Raw genomic sequence first — 16,808 nt, 5'->3', positions numbered from 1 at the left:
AATACCACTACTACTAATGGTGATAATAATAATAATTATATTACAAAATCACCTCCTCCTCTATTAAGTTAAGAACAGTCCCTACCTAAATCACTCCTTAAACAATGATACTTAAAGCTAAATCAGATGTAATTAAGTAGTATTGATAAATATAATAAATATATAGCAAAGATAAACACTTGCTCCTGAATTTGACAACTCAGCAGACATTTAGCTCAGCCATTGACCAGGGTGGGAAATAAGCTTCTGCCACCATACAAATGCTGGTGAAATATTAAAGTGACTAGTAGATTAAAAAAGAAAAAAAAAAAGATTTACAGTTGCTGAGAAATTTGAACATTTAACCGTCAGTGGCTGGTAGATGTTCCCATTTTAAGAAGTTAATTTCCCACCTTGCTGTTGAAGCTTTAACGTTTCAGGTGGGGCTTTTATTTTGACAGTGAATGTGGGAAACTTACCCCGGTTAGCTTGACAGCGATGCTAACGAAATGTAGCACGGCTCCTCCTTCGGTGTGTTTTTTAAACGTATAAAAGAGAGTCAGCTCAAAGACATTTACGTTCAAATAAGCTGTTTACACATTAAACTATCAAACCAAAACCTCTGGCTTTGTTAGTTGAACTTTACTAAACTCAGCTGCTCGCTGTCAGTCAGCAAAGTGGTCTCAGTTACTTCTGCTGTCACGCAAGGCTTTCTGGGAAGTGAAGTTCAAAGCAACACATCTTGTTAACAACACATCCAGTGTGTAAGTGCCAACAACAGTCTGTATGTGTTAGAAATACATTTAAAGAAATATAAAAACACCATACCTCCTCCACACATTATTCTGCTACCCATCTGTTGTTTCATACACAGAATATATAAACATTTTGGCGTATGTGGGTGTTTATTGTTTCACTGTAACACAAAAAATGACTACAGCAGCTTCTTACAGCCTTTATTTTTAATTTGGGTGGACTTTCTTTAAAGGGAATGTAGATAATTTATGTTGTCCCCTTTAAAACATTTACATTGTACAGCTTGATAATGGAATATGGAGAAATAAAAAGACAGGACCTTCCAAAAGTCAAAGTCATACCAGAGTATATTTCAATGTCACAAGCCAAACTTGGTAAAATAACTCACTACAACTGAACCGATAGAGAATTAAGACAGAGTGGGTCGTCTCTCAGTACACTGCTTCATGTGACCTGTTTTACTTATTATTCGGAGCCCCACGCCCTCAGTGCCATGACACCGAATATAACCCCCTTCCTTCCCCGTGTTTAATAATTTAAAACATTCAACGATATCACCTTTTTTTTTTTTTAATTGTCTGAACTTAGAATAGATAAAAACACAATACCATCAAAAATAGAGAATGGTCAAGTAAACTTCATAAAAAAAACTATAAAGAAAAAAAGGACAAAATGGAATGACGAGTTTTTCTTTGTGTAAGTGTGTCGATGGAACAGAAATAAAAAGGAAATAAAAAGTGTACATTCCTAATCATGCAATATACAAATTTTAATCAAATATTATGCACAGGAGAATGATCAGAATCAGGACAATGTATGATTAGGGGAGGTTTTTTTTTTCAGTTTCTTACATCAGTCATTTCCAGGAACAGGGAATACATATACTTATTTTCTATTGACATTCCTGAAATACAGCCGATCACTTCTGTATTCAGACTCTACCACTGCACAGAAGATCTCGTGGAATGGCTGACCTGATCTCCAGGTCACAGACATCATTATCATAGTCGTTATCTACAACAGCAGACAGATGTGAAGAGGGCCTTACCGGTATATATATGATCAGAGACGCTACCGAGTCAGTTTTTATCTTGCTGCTACTACGAGGTTAAGTCGTGCTGGACCGGGTAGTGACTTCAGACATGAATGACACAAACTAAAACATCAAGTACCTCCAAGAGGCGGCCATTTTGAGAAAAAAAACCCAACAGCCATCCATGTTCATCATCATATGTCAATGCACAAAAAATGGCAAGGCAGTTTCTGAAGGGGGAAAGAAACACTGGGGGTCCGGGTGCAGCTACTGTGATGCAAACGTCGCGGCGGCACAGGCGCATGATTTCACATGAAAACAGACAAAACAGCAGAGTGGAGGCTTCCGTACACATTGCCTAATACTGATTGAAAGGGAACCTAAAACCACCGACCACTTCACAGCCTCTGCTCACAGAGAACCTGAAGGTTTTAAACTAAAGCCAGGTTGATATTGTCGTCCCTTAACCAGCCATATTTGACCTACCCAGGATAGTGATGTAACATGAGCAGCTCTCTTTACACCTCATTATTCTGTCACTAATTTGACCACATGGTGACACAAACGAGGGCCCTCAGCACCATGTAACTGTATCCTTCTGAGCATTACAGTAATATAACATCTTTACAAACTATGTGAGTTTAAGAGGAGGCTGATAAAGGTGGCACCGGCCTGACTCTCACATTACACTGTACACTTCCACCCTGGAGTTTCATTTCATTTTTACACACTCCTGCCTTCAAATTAATTGATTTGTGGAGGAAATGATATGTTGGAAGTTCTTGGGGAATCAAACTGCAGTTTAGCACAGTTGATGAGGGAGCAGATGAACTGGGGAGGGAGGTGGGGCTCTACGAGACTCATGGAGCGCTGGAGTAGGTCAGACTGCGCCGCTAAGGCACAGAGCAAAACCACTGATCTACTGTACAAATCACCCGTAGTGCCACACAAGGATTGTGTTGAATTAACACTGGCAGATTTGCTCTGAGCCAAAAGGCAAGTAGGGCAAGTCTAAACCCCCCATGCCTTATATGTAGCTGTGGTTTCATCTCTGCACTACTGAAGCTGCAGGTGGTCGGCGTCTGGTGTTCTCCAGGCACCAGGTCAGCGGTGGGTGAGCAGGTTAAGAGTCCCTGTTTGTTTCCAGCTTGGACCAGTCTGAGAAAGAGTCAGTCACATAGTTTTTTTCCAGGCCTAGAAAAGCCGAGCAGCACGCACACTGATGTTTAGTGGGCAGAGAGAAGGGGGGCGAGACGAAGGCGCAGACGGGTTTCAGACAAAAAAAAAAAAAAAAAGACAGAGACAAAACAACAAACAAAAAAAAACAAACCGAAGACAAAACCTTCAAAACAGTAAAATCACAATTCAACCATCAACAGCAAAAGTCCAGTTGTCAACATTACATTACATGACGGTCACAAACTGAATTGCAGACAGAGTGGAGGGCGGAGAGAAGTACACAGGAAAGAGCAGAGGATGCAGGACATCCAGAAACAGGAGCTCAGTACAGAGTCAGAGTGGCTGTTGGAAGGGGGGGTTGGTAAACCAGGAAGTAAAGATGAAAAGTGCGTTGCAGAGAAGACGGCGCATGTACACAGTGAGTCTGTAAAACAACATCAAGTGTCGGGGAGTGACCACAGAGCTCAGAGTGCGGAGCGACAATCACCGAAGAAGAAGAAGAAGAAGAAGAAGAAGGGAAGGGGATAGAAATGTTGCGAATCTGAGGACTAATAAATAGGGCGATACTGGTGGTGCCAGCCGCAGTGTTTCGTAACATGATTATGTTGTGTTTCAGCGAGGGAGGAGGGGTGGCATGGAGGGGTCGGGGGGGGGGCAGCACCCTGTGTCCGACAGCACCCTGGGGCTGTCGGACACAATCAGCACTGAGAGAAGGTCTGCTTGATCTCATCCAGCACATTCCCAAGCAGCGTCGGCTCGTCACATTTAGCGTCAATGGACACTGTCTCGCCAGACTGGGAGAAGGAGGGAAGGACAGAGAGAGACAATCAAGCTCACAATCTGAAAGTCCACTTTTCGGAAACATAATGATAATAATTGGTGATTAAAAAGGATGAGGGAGGAGTTTCATTGGTGCACTCACAGTTTTGACCAGCAGACAGACGTGGTGACCCTGGATAGACCTGCTGTACATGGAGGCACAGGAGTCGATCCTCTCCACAACTAATCCAATGACAAAAAAGACACAAGTGTCAGAAATACTCAGTCCACCATGACCGAAACATACTAAGCTTTGAAATACTTCCCGTTGATGTCATACATTCCTGACAAACTGTGTGGAGCACCCTACCCATCTGGTACCATGACATTTTAAGACAAAAGTCTGTCGTTCGAGACAAATATCAAATGGCCTCTTGTGTATATGTACCAGAGAAATGGTGGTGGAAGCAGATCCTGGCCAGTAGGTGGTGGAAGGGCATGTTGACTCCCTCCAGTCTGACAGAGCTGCACTTCAGGTCGCCCGACTCAAGCAGCTTTGCAAACGCATCACTGGCCAAACAAAACAAAAGAAACTCAGCATGACAACTCAGAAACTTATGACTAAACTTTTATTAAATTCACTGCGGATATTCATCATCCCCAGATGATAATAAGGCACGTTTCTCTAATGCCACCAATTTTACACACAAAATATTGACATGAAACTTACTGAACCTATTCCTGCCACCCAGAGGATGAACCATTAAACAAGTTTTTTCCCCAGCACCATCATTTAGCACAACTCCTTCACCTTTATCTTTATTTTAATGACTAAGAAGCACCCAGAGAATGTAAAAAATTGTCAGTATGTGCAACTTTGTAACGTGGGTTGTAATGTGGTGTAAAACATGATCCACCAACCTGTAGCAAGGAGTAGTGATTAGGTAGGAGGTGCAGGTAAAGTGCAGTTTGAAGTCCAGTTTTTCATGAGTAGAGGAGTCTTCATTCTGCGGGACCACAACAAGAAATACAGATAATCAATAACAAAGTAACGTGGCACTTGAACGTGTCTCTTTTGGCCAGTAGACCTGCACAGAGATCTGGGTGAAGGGTGAGTTACCAAAATGAAACCTGGAGCTGGTTTAGGATTCCTTGCATCATTGAAGTACACAGCTTCTGTGCTGCTATGTTACCCTGCTGCTCCCAAAATGTTTTTGACAGGAGTGGAATCAGCAAAGGAACATTCTGAAAGCCCCTTACCCCACTGGACAAAAAAATCCTACCAATATCTGGGTTTGTATTTAATAGGAAAGGTTACAATCGGAAGACTCTGCAGTAGTCACGGGTGTTTATTAGCTCCAGCTCTGATTGGCACAGTTTGAGAGAGAGACCGAATAAGTAACAGATATAGAAGTAACAACAGTATTATTTTCACTGAGCTCCATGCTGCTTTCCACTGTTTACTAACCCTTTTTCCCGGCATGTTTGTGGCGCCAAATGTGACACAACAGGAAAAACTACCACTAACAATGGGAAAGGAGTCTAGCGCCTATTTTTTTTAGCAAGTTTTCCTACATTCAAAAAACCTGCATTTACATGCTAATTTCAGTGGAAAAAGGGGTATATCCAATGTAATTCTGCAATATCAAGCCTTTCTAATTTATGTTTGACATGTTGGGGACGGCATGACATGAAACAGTTTAACATCACGTTATGGAAGCTGTGACTGGTTTAAAATATGATACCAAAACAAATTGTGTGTTTTGGTGAGGGGATTTTTTGCCATAGAAGCGACTAACAAATCACGATTTCCCCTCTGGGATCAATACAGTATTTCTGATTCTAATTTTCATGTGTGTGTATGTGTGTGTGTGTGTGTGTGTGTGTGTGTTTTCCTACCGACCTTTACTATGAAGGTGAGGGTTCCCTTCAGTTTCTGTGGCATTACGATGCTTTGTACGGTGAAGACAAATCGGGCTTCATTGGACACCCCTGAAGCACAAGAGAGTAATTAGATTTAACAAAACCTCCAAAAGTGAGATTTGAAATAGACTGAGGGTCACTACAATGTTGGTACACACCATTTTAGAACACTACAGTGAACGCAATGACTCTATACACACTACAAAAATCCATTGTCGTGCATGTGTATTGTTCAGGGAGATTGATTTCTCTATTGAACACATGCATTTTGCAGTTAATCACTAACCAGGTGGAAGTTGAAAGGGAACGGTGAGGCCGTCATGTGGACCTGACCCCTCTGGCCTCTGCAGCTTGGAGTTGAGAGAGTCCAGCACGTTGAACTCCATGGACTTGAGGAAGCTGTCGCACTTGTTTTCAAATATAACAGACACCACCACCTGGCTGCCATCCTGCAGGTTTCCCTGGATGTCGTTCACCTTTTGTGGGAGGAAAATAAAATGAAATAAATAAATGCATTTGCACCGAGAATGACTGTTCAGACTCAAGCTGTCTAAACCTCCCTCCTTGTATTTCACTGAGCGATGATTATTTAAAGAAGACATACAGTAAACACAGCAGATCTGATTCATAAACCCAACACCAAAGCACACAACACTGTTTCCAAGAAACCAAGTCTGAGCACAAGGAGAAAACCACAAGGACAGAATCATTCTCAGAAATGTTAACGGAGTCTGCCTCCGAGGCCGGTCCGTGAAGCGCAACAAGAACAGAGTGAAACACATCTAGAAGAGATTTAATATTCTGTCACTGACAGAATGTAACCAGTACCTCATCAGCATCTTCCATCATCTTAAAAGAGAGGGAGAGAAAAGGAGAGGATCTGCATACATTGTTTGCTTTTTCACTGCCACTGTTGTCTTAGATAACGTTAATATCAACAGCCTAAACGTGAACATTAGAATGACTGTTTCCACATTTGTCCTTAAAGAGGAAGGTTAGAATCTGCTCATTTTTGAGCAGAAAATTCAGGATTTTCCACAACCTGGATCTCATGATTGGAAATAACATTTTACTTATTAATCTCACAGAGATATGCAGAGCTGCACAACGATGGAGTCGATTAAGGGTAAACATCACATGTGGTCAGATGATTAAACATGTTTTTTTTCTTTTCAGCGCGCAGAAAAAAGCGTGAGGTGAATTCTGGCAAGCAAACCCACGTGTTGTGCAAATCTTTTCATCATCCCTCTGCATTATACAGTGAGCCAAAAATGTAAACACGATTCACATGATGCCTTGTCAGAGAAGGCTTTAGATACCGCAAATAAAATGATTAAATTAAACGTTATTATGGCTGAAATGAGGCCAAATACTGGACAAATCTTGTAAGGATAATGAGTGAAAGAAAAAAAATCCAAGCCCAGTGGTAAAGGTCCCGCTTTCTTTCAGCAGAATCCCTCCATCACTCACCATCTTGATGTAGGAGTTCTCAGCCAGCAGGCAGTAATTGGACATGGGCTGAAAGGAGAGAAGAGCTCAGGTCAGATCAGACGCTCTCTGTCACTCTGTATGCTAACTAGGCAACAGGAGCTGGTTCTACCTGGTCGATGCATAACAAGCAAGGCAGTGTGTGTGTGTGTGTGTGTGTGTGTGTGTGTGTGTGTGTGTGTCTGTGTGTGTAGCGGTCAGAGGGTTTAAACAGTGCAGCTGAGAGCCACAGATCAGAATGATGATAAATTTGCATGCATCAAGTTATTTGTAGCTTTAAAGTCAGTTACTTGTGTGACTTGTCCCCCCCCCCCCTTAAAGCATAAAATAAAAAAACCTGCTGAGCTGAATGTTTTCATTCACACTTCTGGTTGAGGTCAGGCTGTTAAACACTGATGACTAACACTGACCGGCAGAGGCTCTTCCTCCTCCACAGTGCCGTTCTGCACCGACTCCTCTCCCCCTCCTTCGCTGTGGTGATGGTGGTGATGGTGCTTCTTCTTCTTTTTCTTCTCCTTCTCTTCCTTCTCCTTTTTCTGCTTCTTCTTCTTGTGTTTGGAGGACTTCTTCTCATTGAGAACAAGATGGAGACAATTTATTAGAAATTCTATTCCTCCAGAGAACACATACGAACTGGCAGGTCTGTGGCACATCATTTGCGTGAACGTGTGAGAATAAGAGCTGCCAATGTGCTGCGTCCCGTCAGGTCATTGTGAACTGCAATCTCTGCAGGCAAACTTTTTACTTTGCAATTATCGCATCATCGACGGTGACTCACCGTCTCCTCCATCTCGGTGTCTTTGGGCTCATCGGGCTCGGAGTCTGGTGCTGTGCCAGAGGCCGCCTCAGGCACGGGGGCTGCTTCTGCTGCTGCTGCTGCTACTGTTGCTGCTTCCTGTTTAGACACACCACCACAAAAACACACAAAGGCATTAGAAGTATGTGATGAATACAGTAGTGTTTGCCATTTCTGTGTTGATAGAGGTAAGTGGAGTTAGTGAGTTCACTCATTCATTAAAAAAAAAGTCATTCATGACCAGCTGCAACCTACGAGCTCTGTGATACCACAAACCTGATTTTCTAAACCAAGTGCATCACATGCAAGACCACTAACCAGTCTAATGAACTGAACCAACTGTGAAACCAATAAGGATGTTGTGGATATCTGTGCACGTGCAGCGGCTTTGTTTTGGGCTGTTGAGAGGACGGCACTAACAAGCCACACGAGCTCCTCAGATACAGATAAAGGACTTACAGGATCCCAGTGACAGCCTACGTGTATGCTATAGGAAGCCCCCTGTGGGTCAAAATCTGCAATCTGTTCTGCTAGTGTGACAGCCAATACAAAAACAAGTCTTGCACGTAGACATGTCGAGGCATGTCCTTAAAGGGCAGTGTATCTAGGTCAGAAGAGCTTTCACTTTGGGACTGACAGCTCATATGATTAACAAAGAATTCCTCAAAACCAAAGTTAAAATGGACAGGCCTGGTTTTAGGAATAGCAGTGTTTCCCCTACCATTATATTAGGCGGGTAAAAGGTACACTATGCAGGCAAACCCCAAAACTGTATATACTGTTTTGGTAGTAATCCCTCTCAATTGTCACTTATGACCCACTGTAAGTGTGTGGCGGTGTATTTATCTGCAGCCACCCTGCACTGCCTGTATTTTCCTCTTATTTTGCTGTGGTCGGGACACTTGTGGGCGTGTACCCACAGCCAAAAACAGCACTCGAGAGAAATAAATTGTGGACACAGTCTCATTATATATAAATATAGCGAGGTGAAATGCTAAGCTAACAAAGCTTGTTTCACAGTGAGACTGAATCTTAGATTGGCTTTCATTTTCACTGAAGAGCAGTGAAGTAGAGGATGGGGATGAAGAGCGATGCGTAGTTGGCCTGTTTTATGTTGGACATGTGTGAGCAGTTAGCTTAGTTAGCTTGCTGAAATACAGCTTTTCCAATACAACAAATGTAACGTTCCTACAATCGTAGGTTGCAGTGTACATACAAGCAGTGTAGGGAGGAGCGTCCAAATTTGAATGTTGTGCTCACAAATAGGAAACAACATTTCCTGCATAGTATACCTTTAAATAATGGTGTTGTTTTACTTTTGTGAATCATTAGGTGAGAGCAAGTTTAAGGTGCCCTGTTGTGTTTATGTTCAGCTTTCCTCATCAAAACATATAGTGTGAATCCTTGAGCTTTAACAAATGTGGTGAATGCATTTCCTTCCCCATAAAACACCTGCAAAGCAGATTTCAAAAATATCTTAAACCCTAAATAGTTTACATCATGTTGCTACATTTCTGCACACATTACCGCAGTAAAATGTTGATTAGCCTAAAATCTGCAGCAGGACTGGTGATTGCATCTCGGTGTGTGCATGCATGTGCAAGACTCGCTCATAAAAATGTTCCATAGTGACCAAAAAATTCCACATTATAGCATTAACTCAATCCTGCTTCTAGGAATCTATGATGTTTTCTGTCTCTCTGTGTGCAATAGTGATACTCAAAAGGTCAAACACAAACAAAGACGGGCAGGACCCCACATGTGATCATGGAGGAAGCAGTCAGAGGACACATGTGGTGATGCGGTGGCGACAGGAACACATAAAAACTGACTCCAGGCCACATTCCAGGGAGCCTCAGACAACCTCCGCTCACTTTATACCATCACCACCACCACCACCGACACAACAATAACGACATCCACTTTGATCTCAAGACCGACACGACACCCAGCGAGCAAAACAAAAAGCTGAGGAAGAGAACCACTGGCATTGTGAGACAAATACGCACACACTGTGTACACAGGCACACATATACACATGCTGGAAAAAAGAGGATGAGAGGAGAAAGTGTTATGTGACCTGTGAAAGAGAGGAAGTCGTGTCAAAAAGGTGAGGTGAGAAAAAAAACAACCAATCCAAACCAAGAGGGAGAACACATGGCAAAAACAAAAAATATGAGGTAGATCCATAAAACATGGAGATATGAAAGAGGAATATATAAACTGGAGAGATGAGAGGAGAGGGAGAGAGAGAAGGAGGGAGAGGGGACGACTCAACCTGGGTGTTAGAGGGCACTGGAGCGTTTGAGAGCCAGAAATCCAGATCCGAAACCTAGAAGAGGGAGGGAGGGAGAGGAGTGCGAGGAGGTGAGAGGGGTGAGGGCCAAACAGGTTCTGTATCTTTCTACTATTCATGGAAATGGATACAGAGATTACACTGTTCTATTTCATGAATAAATCAAGTATTTGGCAACAGCCTGCGCAGTCAGCTACGAGGAAACGGATACTTGATCACTAAAGCTGATTGAAAGACGGGCTGGGAAGAAGCGATGGAAGTGTTGAGTCAATGAGAATGATCAAAGATATCTGTATGCATGTAACCTTTTAGCAGAAACTGTGGACTACATGTATTGATATTCTTAAGCCAATTAATTTTAGATGAGATTATCAAATTTAATGTGACTTCTGGGTCAAATCAGATCTCAGATATAAACTGTTGCTAGGTAGAAAAACAGCCTTGTTCAACCCCTCTGTAAGGACATACCTCAGCAGTGGTGGAGGCGGGAGGTGCAGCCACCTCATTAGTTTCTTCTGATTGGACCACAGGCTCGTCTGCCTGCTCCCCAAGAAGATCCTCCCCTTTGTCTTCATGTTTGTGTTTCTTCTTCTTCTTCTCTTCTTTGCTCTTCTGCGAAAAAACAGGAGAATAAATTCAGCTGTGTGTCACAACAAGGTTGAGGACCACAACCTCTGACTCATCTCGTCATGATGGCTGACAGCTCCTTGTTGTTTGCCCCTCTCGCTCAAACCGCTCCATAATTCTGATTTACTGGTTTTAAGGAGCAGCTTCATGAGCTAGACAGAATGAGGCGAGTGTGGTTTCCAGGAGAAAAACACAAAGAGCAAAATCCTGTTGACATTTTACCCTCACCTTCCTATCCCTGTCTTTATCCTTCTTCTTTTCACGCTTTTCTTTGCTGCTCTTCTTCTTGGGCTCCTGTGAAGCGGCACTCTCCATGTCTCCGTCCTCAGCCGGGCTTTTGAGAGCCTCTGCTGCACGGTGTGACCTGACAGGCAGCTTCTCACTGTCAGCGAGTGGCCTGGAGAAACAACAAAGCACGGATACACATATTGACATTGTTTAGATAAGGATTTATGAGGTGATTACGGTCCACCTGGAGTTAGTGCCATCATCTGAAAACTTATTTTCTTGCAGTAAGTATTGATCTGTTAAAAAAGGTGAACAAGGGCTGTGTGGTGCACAACTCCACGGTACTCAGGCACATGTTCTGCTCTGTGCAGCAGCCAGGTCTCATTCAAAGCGTTGCATTAAGCCATTCCTCTGGCAGAGCTAGAAGCACTGGAACTTCCCAGACAGCTAAAAACTACACCAATAAATTCCTCCATGTTGAACTGATAAGAGCTGTCAAGCTTATTTCCCCGAGCCTGAGCCTTTAAAGCAATAAACACATGCACTGCAGCCCCCTGCTGGTTGTTCTATATAAAAGCACATAATAGAAACAATACTTGTGCTTTCTTCAAAATGCATTCAGTATTATTTTTGTTTTATCTTTCTAGAAATCTTTTGTTTTATTCCTTATTTTTTATACTGGAGGAAATTTTCAGTAAAAGAAAGCCATAACAGAAATATATGCAGACAGTTTCCTCCAGATGTTTGCAATAACTCCTGCACAATCTATAATCTTCTCCATTCCTTAGTCTTAAACACGAGTTCAACCTCATACTATTAAAATAATTGTACATCATCTACTATAAATCATATCACAGCATTGGTCTAAGAGCACATGTGCTTGTTATTTCCACCAAGGCCAGGCAAGGAGTATGCACTTAAAAAACAGCTGGTGAGAATTTGGAGGCATGGCAGGTCTGCCGAACTCAGGGAAGATCTGGGCAATATGAGCAAAAGAATTATTGTACCTAACCCCTGGGATACGTTTCCTAAAAGCATACTGACACTGATGGACTTTTCCAAGAAAAACAAGTGCCAAAGTGCTTTTAGGAGCTTATTCCAGGAGGACAGGTGGGGAGAGATTGAGTCCTGAGAACATCAGCAGCAGCCGGTTAAAGATTATAATATTTCTGTGAAACAATTTGACGTTAATCAATGATATATTTCTTTTAGGAGAATTTTTCTTCTCTGAAGGACAGAGAAATCATAGAATAGAGTGATGTGCTGCTGATGTTGTCAAGCTTATAAAAGCTTTAAAAAAGAAGCAGGGTAAAGAGAAAAGGGATACTGGCTATTATACTAAGTCAAAGGCTATGATGACCAGTAGATGCTGAAAATACTGGGAGAGAAGAACAGAAAGAGGGAGCAGATACTGCAAACTCCAGATGAGCAGAGAAAGGACAGCTATGTTAGTTTGAGGAGCAAGACAGCTACTTAAGAGAGAGAGAGAGAGGGAGAAAGAGACAGAGAGGCAGTCCATGTACATTTGGAGCCCAGGTCCTGCGGCTGGAGTGCTACTCACCTACGCCCAGCCATCTCCACCAAGCTGCCCGCACAAAGAGGCAGGTGTGGGTGTGTGTAGGCATAGAAAAAGAGGAAGCAGAAAGCAGACCGCCATGAGAAGGAGTGAGAGGAGGGAAAGGGCCGCATCACAGCGGCTGTGACGCTACGGCCGGGAAGGTCAGGAAATAATCAGGCTGAGAAAATATCAAGTTAAAAAGTCACAACAAGATTCAACTTCAGCAATTCTCTGCTCTAGATTTGGACTGAAAATCACACTTTTAACGATTGGTTGATTGGCTCAGACAGATGTGTAAATGATGGCTCTCAGCAGCTTAGACGTTATGTGCTTATATCAGGTGTGACATTTACACAAGGGTCAGATCAGTGTACAGGAACATGGTGTGGACTCACTTGTCCAGGTCGATGTCCAGGGCTTTATGGGGGTCATTGGGATCTTTGTCATCATCATCACTGGGTAAGGCATTCTGAAATCGACAAAACAGAGCTTGTTACTCTCTCTAGATAATCTTCTATCTACAACACAGCAAATGTGAAAAGATCAGAGATATTGGCTTCCAGCTTCAGAGCTGAGAACCCAATAAACCACGCAAGTGATTAAAGCACTAAATTCTGACTGAGATACATGTCCACGTTAGAGATCGTCCAATAGTGGGATCTAAAGGCCGATATAATAACGATAGTTTGAAGCAGGAAAAAGCAGATGAATCAGATGATATCACCCCCATGAAACAGTTTCAGAAATGAACAATCTTTGGCTTTATTAGATGTTCAGCTCTACAGTTGTCCAGTTTCTAACTCATGGCAGAAAAATAAATATAGAAACATGGACATGAACATCTAACTTGAAGTATCTAATACAGAAATTTGGAATTTAAACTAACTGTGAAAAATCTAGGGGGATGATTTTAATTCTTATTGCCACTGTTTTCCCTCAAACTCAACCTGAGATTCTCAGGCACGCAATCACATTACCTTACCTTTGAGTATGGAGTCTCCGTGCAAAACTATGATCAGAGATAAGCAATATTTCTGTTACATTCAGTTACTTTAGAGTATTTAGTAACTGATATTTAACAGGGCTGAAAAATCTCAAATGCAATTTTAAGCAAGATCATTTAAAGAGAAGTGATTTGGTGTTTTCAAGATACTTTCTCCATGATTCATCAAAAATTAAAACAAGAAAGGGTCAAAACATAGTATATGGCTGGACTGTGTATGAAATGCTGAAAGGCTTTTAATTTGAAACAGGAAGGTGCTACATTCACTCACAGACTCCTAATGTCCACCCTCTGGACTTGCGGACTGAGCCCTTGTGGACTTCTGTAGTATGTAGTGTGACGTTAACTGTCATCACTCTGCCAGGGCAGAGACTGCAAGCGGCTGACAGACAGCACTCGAGACCGTTTTACTCATTGCCGTGGAAACGGTCAACTGTCGCTGCTGTCATATTCACATATATGTCATATGAGCTCATGAATAGTGCCTACTCATGTGTCCCTGCAGATAACAAGATATAAATGCCATGTATAACCTTTTTTGTGCCTGAACAAAAATGTATTAATACATCTCTATATAACAGGCTATAGTGTTCAAAAACATTGATGTTTGTAAATTAGGACAGGATCTCAGGAAACTGGGCATTACTTATATTAGAGACCCTGTTTTGTTGTTTTTAGGCCAATTTTTTAGCCGCAATAATAAAATGCATTCTCAGTCCCTCTACAGCCTATACTTATACATATTTCTGTTTCATGATGTGGTTGAATATTATTTCTGGCCCATGCAATTCAAGTAGCATTTTAATAGACCTAACTATCAATTACTGTTTTACACATTCAGAAGTCTTTTTTTTGGCAGTTGAAAAACCCACAATGTCACGTCTGTATTGCAATGAATTGTGGGTTATTAAATCAGTGAAGTCTGCTGAAGTCTGCACCCCAAGCGGACTCTCTGGGAGTCTGCAGAAAGCCCGCTTAAGGCCCCTTGTGGACTGGATGAATTGTAGCTTTGGATAGCCCTAAGCACTCCTAGAGTTCTCGGGAACGCGCCCGCAAAGTCCGCAAGTCTGCGAGTGCAGTGAAACGCGGACATTTGGATTCAGCCATAGACTTTTGTGCCAGCGCCAAATCCCCCGAACCAATCAATTGGTCGACCTCTAGTCCACAATCATAGTTTGTCAGTTGGCATTAATGCTTTGAACAATAATAAGGTCAGAGTAATGTGTTAACAGCATTATAATTTAGAGAGGAAAACGTATATACCTTTTATTTTTCTACATTAAATTAGAGTCTCATGTCAAGTGCAAATTTTCAATGTTGTGTGATGTGCAGAATCACTGATATCAAATGTATATTATTACTGATGATGACACCTGTCAATTCAAAACTCTTTGTGATGTTAATACAGCTCCAGTGTACCTCTGGCATCTCCTCGGTAACAATGTCGACCATGTGCGCAGGCGTGATGTCCTCCTCACTTTCCGGGCCCGAATCGTGTTTCTTCCCTCGTCCGCTGCGCTTTTCTTTCCTCTTCTTCTTCTCTTTCTTCTTCTTCTCTGCTCTCTCTTTCTGCCGACGCTCCTCCTCAAGTTTCACGTACTGGTCAGACATAGGCAGACCTGCGGGACAGAAGAAGGGATCATGTATTATACCTCATAAAAACAGAAGAGAAGCAAGAAAAACTGCATTATTTTGAAATTGTTATTAATTATTACATTGCAGCACGACATCTAGTACGATGGCTGTAAAGAAAGCATTTTGATTTTTATAAAGTTTTGAAAGCTGTGAGAGTGAGGTAAAGTGTGCTACCTGGGACTTTCAGAGGCACACTGAGGTCAATCTGCACGACTGGGATGTGCTCCACTCCAGGGGCCTCCTGGTACACCTACAGAGAGGAGACACTCATTTAAAACACACACTGTTTGTTACTGTATACATTTCATGCACAAGTCTGACTCTATCTATTCAGTATCCTGTAATTGTTACTTATACAACAGACCAGATTTGACAGACACATGTACTCTGTGCAGTGAAAAAGACAGCCTGGTGATGAGTGGGTAAGCACACCTTCTGAGAGGATGGAGAGGCCTTGATGTAGAACGGGTTGTTGGCTTGCTCCTGCTTTCTGGCTTCTCTCCTCTGGGAGACAAGGAAAAAACAGTAACATAAATTAATCAATGAGGGCACCGCCTACCTCAGTTTAGCATGATAGGGGAACCACATGGGAAGACAGATTCACAGGAGAACTCAGAGAAAGTCAATATTGTTTTGAAGGTAAGCACTGCATGATTATGTCTCGACTGAAAAGCACCTTCATGTCTTATTTTATGAAGTTTTGCCCATTTCCAGTTACCAGTGGTAAAATATATATAAAAATATGCACTACTGTATATTTATAATATTCATAAAACAATGTTGCATGCTCAATTTAACAATGCTGCATTGACCAGCTCACCCTCGCCAGCTCCTTCTCGTCCACCTCTGTGTGACGGGGGCGGGAGTGTTTGGGCTCCTCCTTGGCAAAAATAGCCTTGGGCTGCTCATCCTCAGACTCGCTCTCAGATGGAGGCTCGTTGATCCAGGCATCCAAGTCCAGACTGCACAAACAAACTCAGTTACACTTCACTGGTCTCACAGACACATGCTAGTTTCAGATAATCTCTGTGGTGAACCACAATGATACAAACAGGATTTATGGGTTTTACTCAACAAGATTAGAAATACAGTCAAACTCATTTTAAAGGGGACCTACTGTGCTCATTTTCAGGCTCATATATGTATTTGGGTTTCTGCTAGAGCATGTGTACATGCTTTAATGGTCAAAAAACACCATTTCTTTCATACGGTCTCTGCTCTGTCATCCTCTGTCCGAAATGCTCCGTTTTAGTGCCTGTCTCTTTATTCTCCCCTCCCGAAAACACCCATTCTGCTCTGACTAGTCAGCATTTCCAGGTCTCCCGCATCTGCACCCTCGATACCTGTCACTGCAGCCGGGAAAGACTGTATTGGAGGATAGTGGCACTTTCTACTGTGAAAAATCACCAATGAAAGCTTCTAAACCAAAATCTACAAAACCGGACATGTTCCAGTGGGAATATGATCTGAAATCGAGGAAAATTGAACAACCTCAGTAACCAAGATTACCCTGATGTTAACCTGTAGCTACATGTAGCAGTGTACGCA

General features: G+C 42.3%; 1 protein-coding gene across 5 annotated transcripts in view; it reads right to left on the bottom strand.

Moving 5' to 3' along the window:
- Positions 1-920: 920 nt before the first annotated feature.
- Positions 921-16,808, bottom strand: part of ap3d1 (adaptor related protein complex 3 subunit delta 1) — a 30,079-nt gene continuing 14,191 nt past the window's right edge. Inside the window, exons 17-35 of one of the 5 annotated variants that reach the window (XM_050054344.1) lie at positions 16,081-16,222; positions 15,693-15,764; positions 15,435-15,510; positions 15,045-15,244; positions 13,018-13,091; positions 12,626-12,649; positions 11,065-11,233; positions 10,678-10,821; positions 10,192-10,245; positions 7,896-8,012; positions 7,528-7,683; positions 7,100-7,147; positions 6,458-6,478; positions 5,916-6,105; positions 5,610-5,698; positions 4,628-4,713; positions 4,155-4,276; positions 3,870-3,949; positions 921-3,741 (exon numbers count right to left, since the gene is read on the bottom strand). In XM_050054344.1, coding sequence (XP_049910301.1) covers positions 3,646-3,741; positions 3,870-3,949; positions 4,155-4,276; positions 4,628-4,713; positions 5,610-5,698; positions 5,916-6,105; positions 6,458-6,478; positions 7,100-7,147; positions 7,528-7,683; positions 7,896-8,012; positions 10,192-10,245; positions 10,678-10,821; positions 11,065-11,233; positions 12,626-12,649; positions 13,018-13,091; positions 15,045-15,244; positions 15,435-15,510; positions 15,693-15,764; positions 16,081-16,222 — 1,960 coding nt within the window. In that variant the 3' untranslated portion in view covers positions 921-3,645. The remainder of the gene's footprint in view (positions 3,742-3,869; positions 3,950-4,154; positions 4,277-4,627; positions 4,714-5,609; positions 5,699-5,915; positions 6,106-6,457; positions 6,479-7,099; positions 7,148-7,527; positions 7,684-7,895; positions 8,013-10,191; positions 10,246-10,677; positions 10,822-11,064; positions 11,234-12,625; positions 12,650-13,017; positions 13,092-15,044; positions 15,245-15,434; positions 15,511-15,692; positions 15,765-16,080; positions 16,223-16,808) is intronic. The other 4 variants (XM_050054345.1, XM_050054347.1, XM_050054346.1 and 1 more) reach the window with 4 other exon arrangements.

The sequence above is a fragment of the Epinephelus moara genome, chromosome 10, assembly GCF_006386435.1.
Source record: "Epinephelus moara isolate mb chromosome 10, YSFRI_EMoa_1.0, whole genome shotgun sequence".
Classification (NCBI taxonomy): domain Eukaryota; kingdom Metazoa; phylum Chordata; class Actinopteri; order Perciformes; family Serranidae; genus Epinephelus; species Epinephelus moara.
This window is presented reverse-complemented; position numbering and strand designations above follow the sequence as displayed.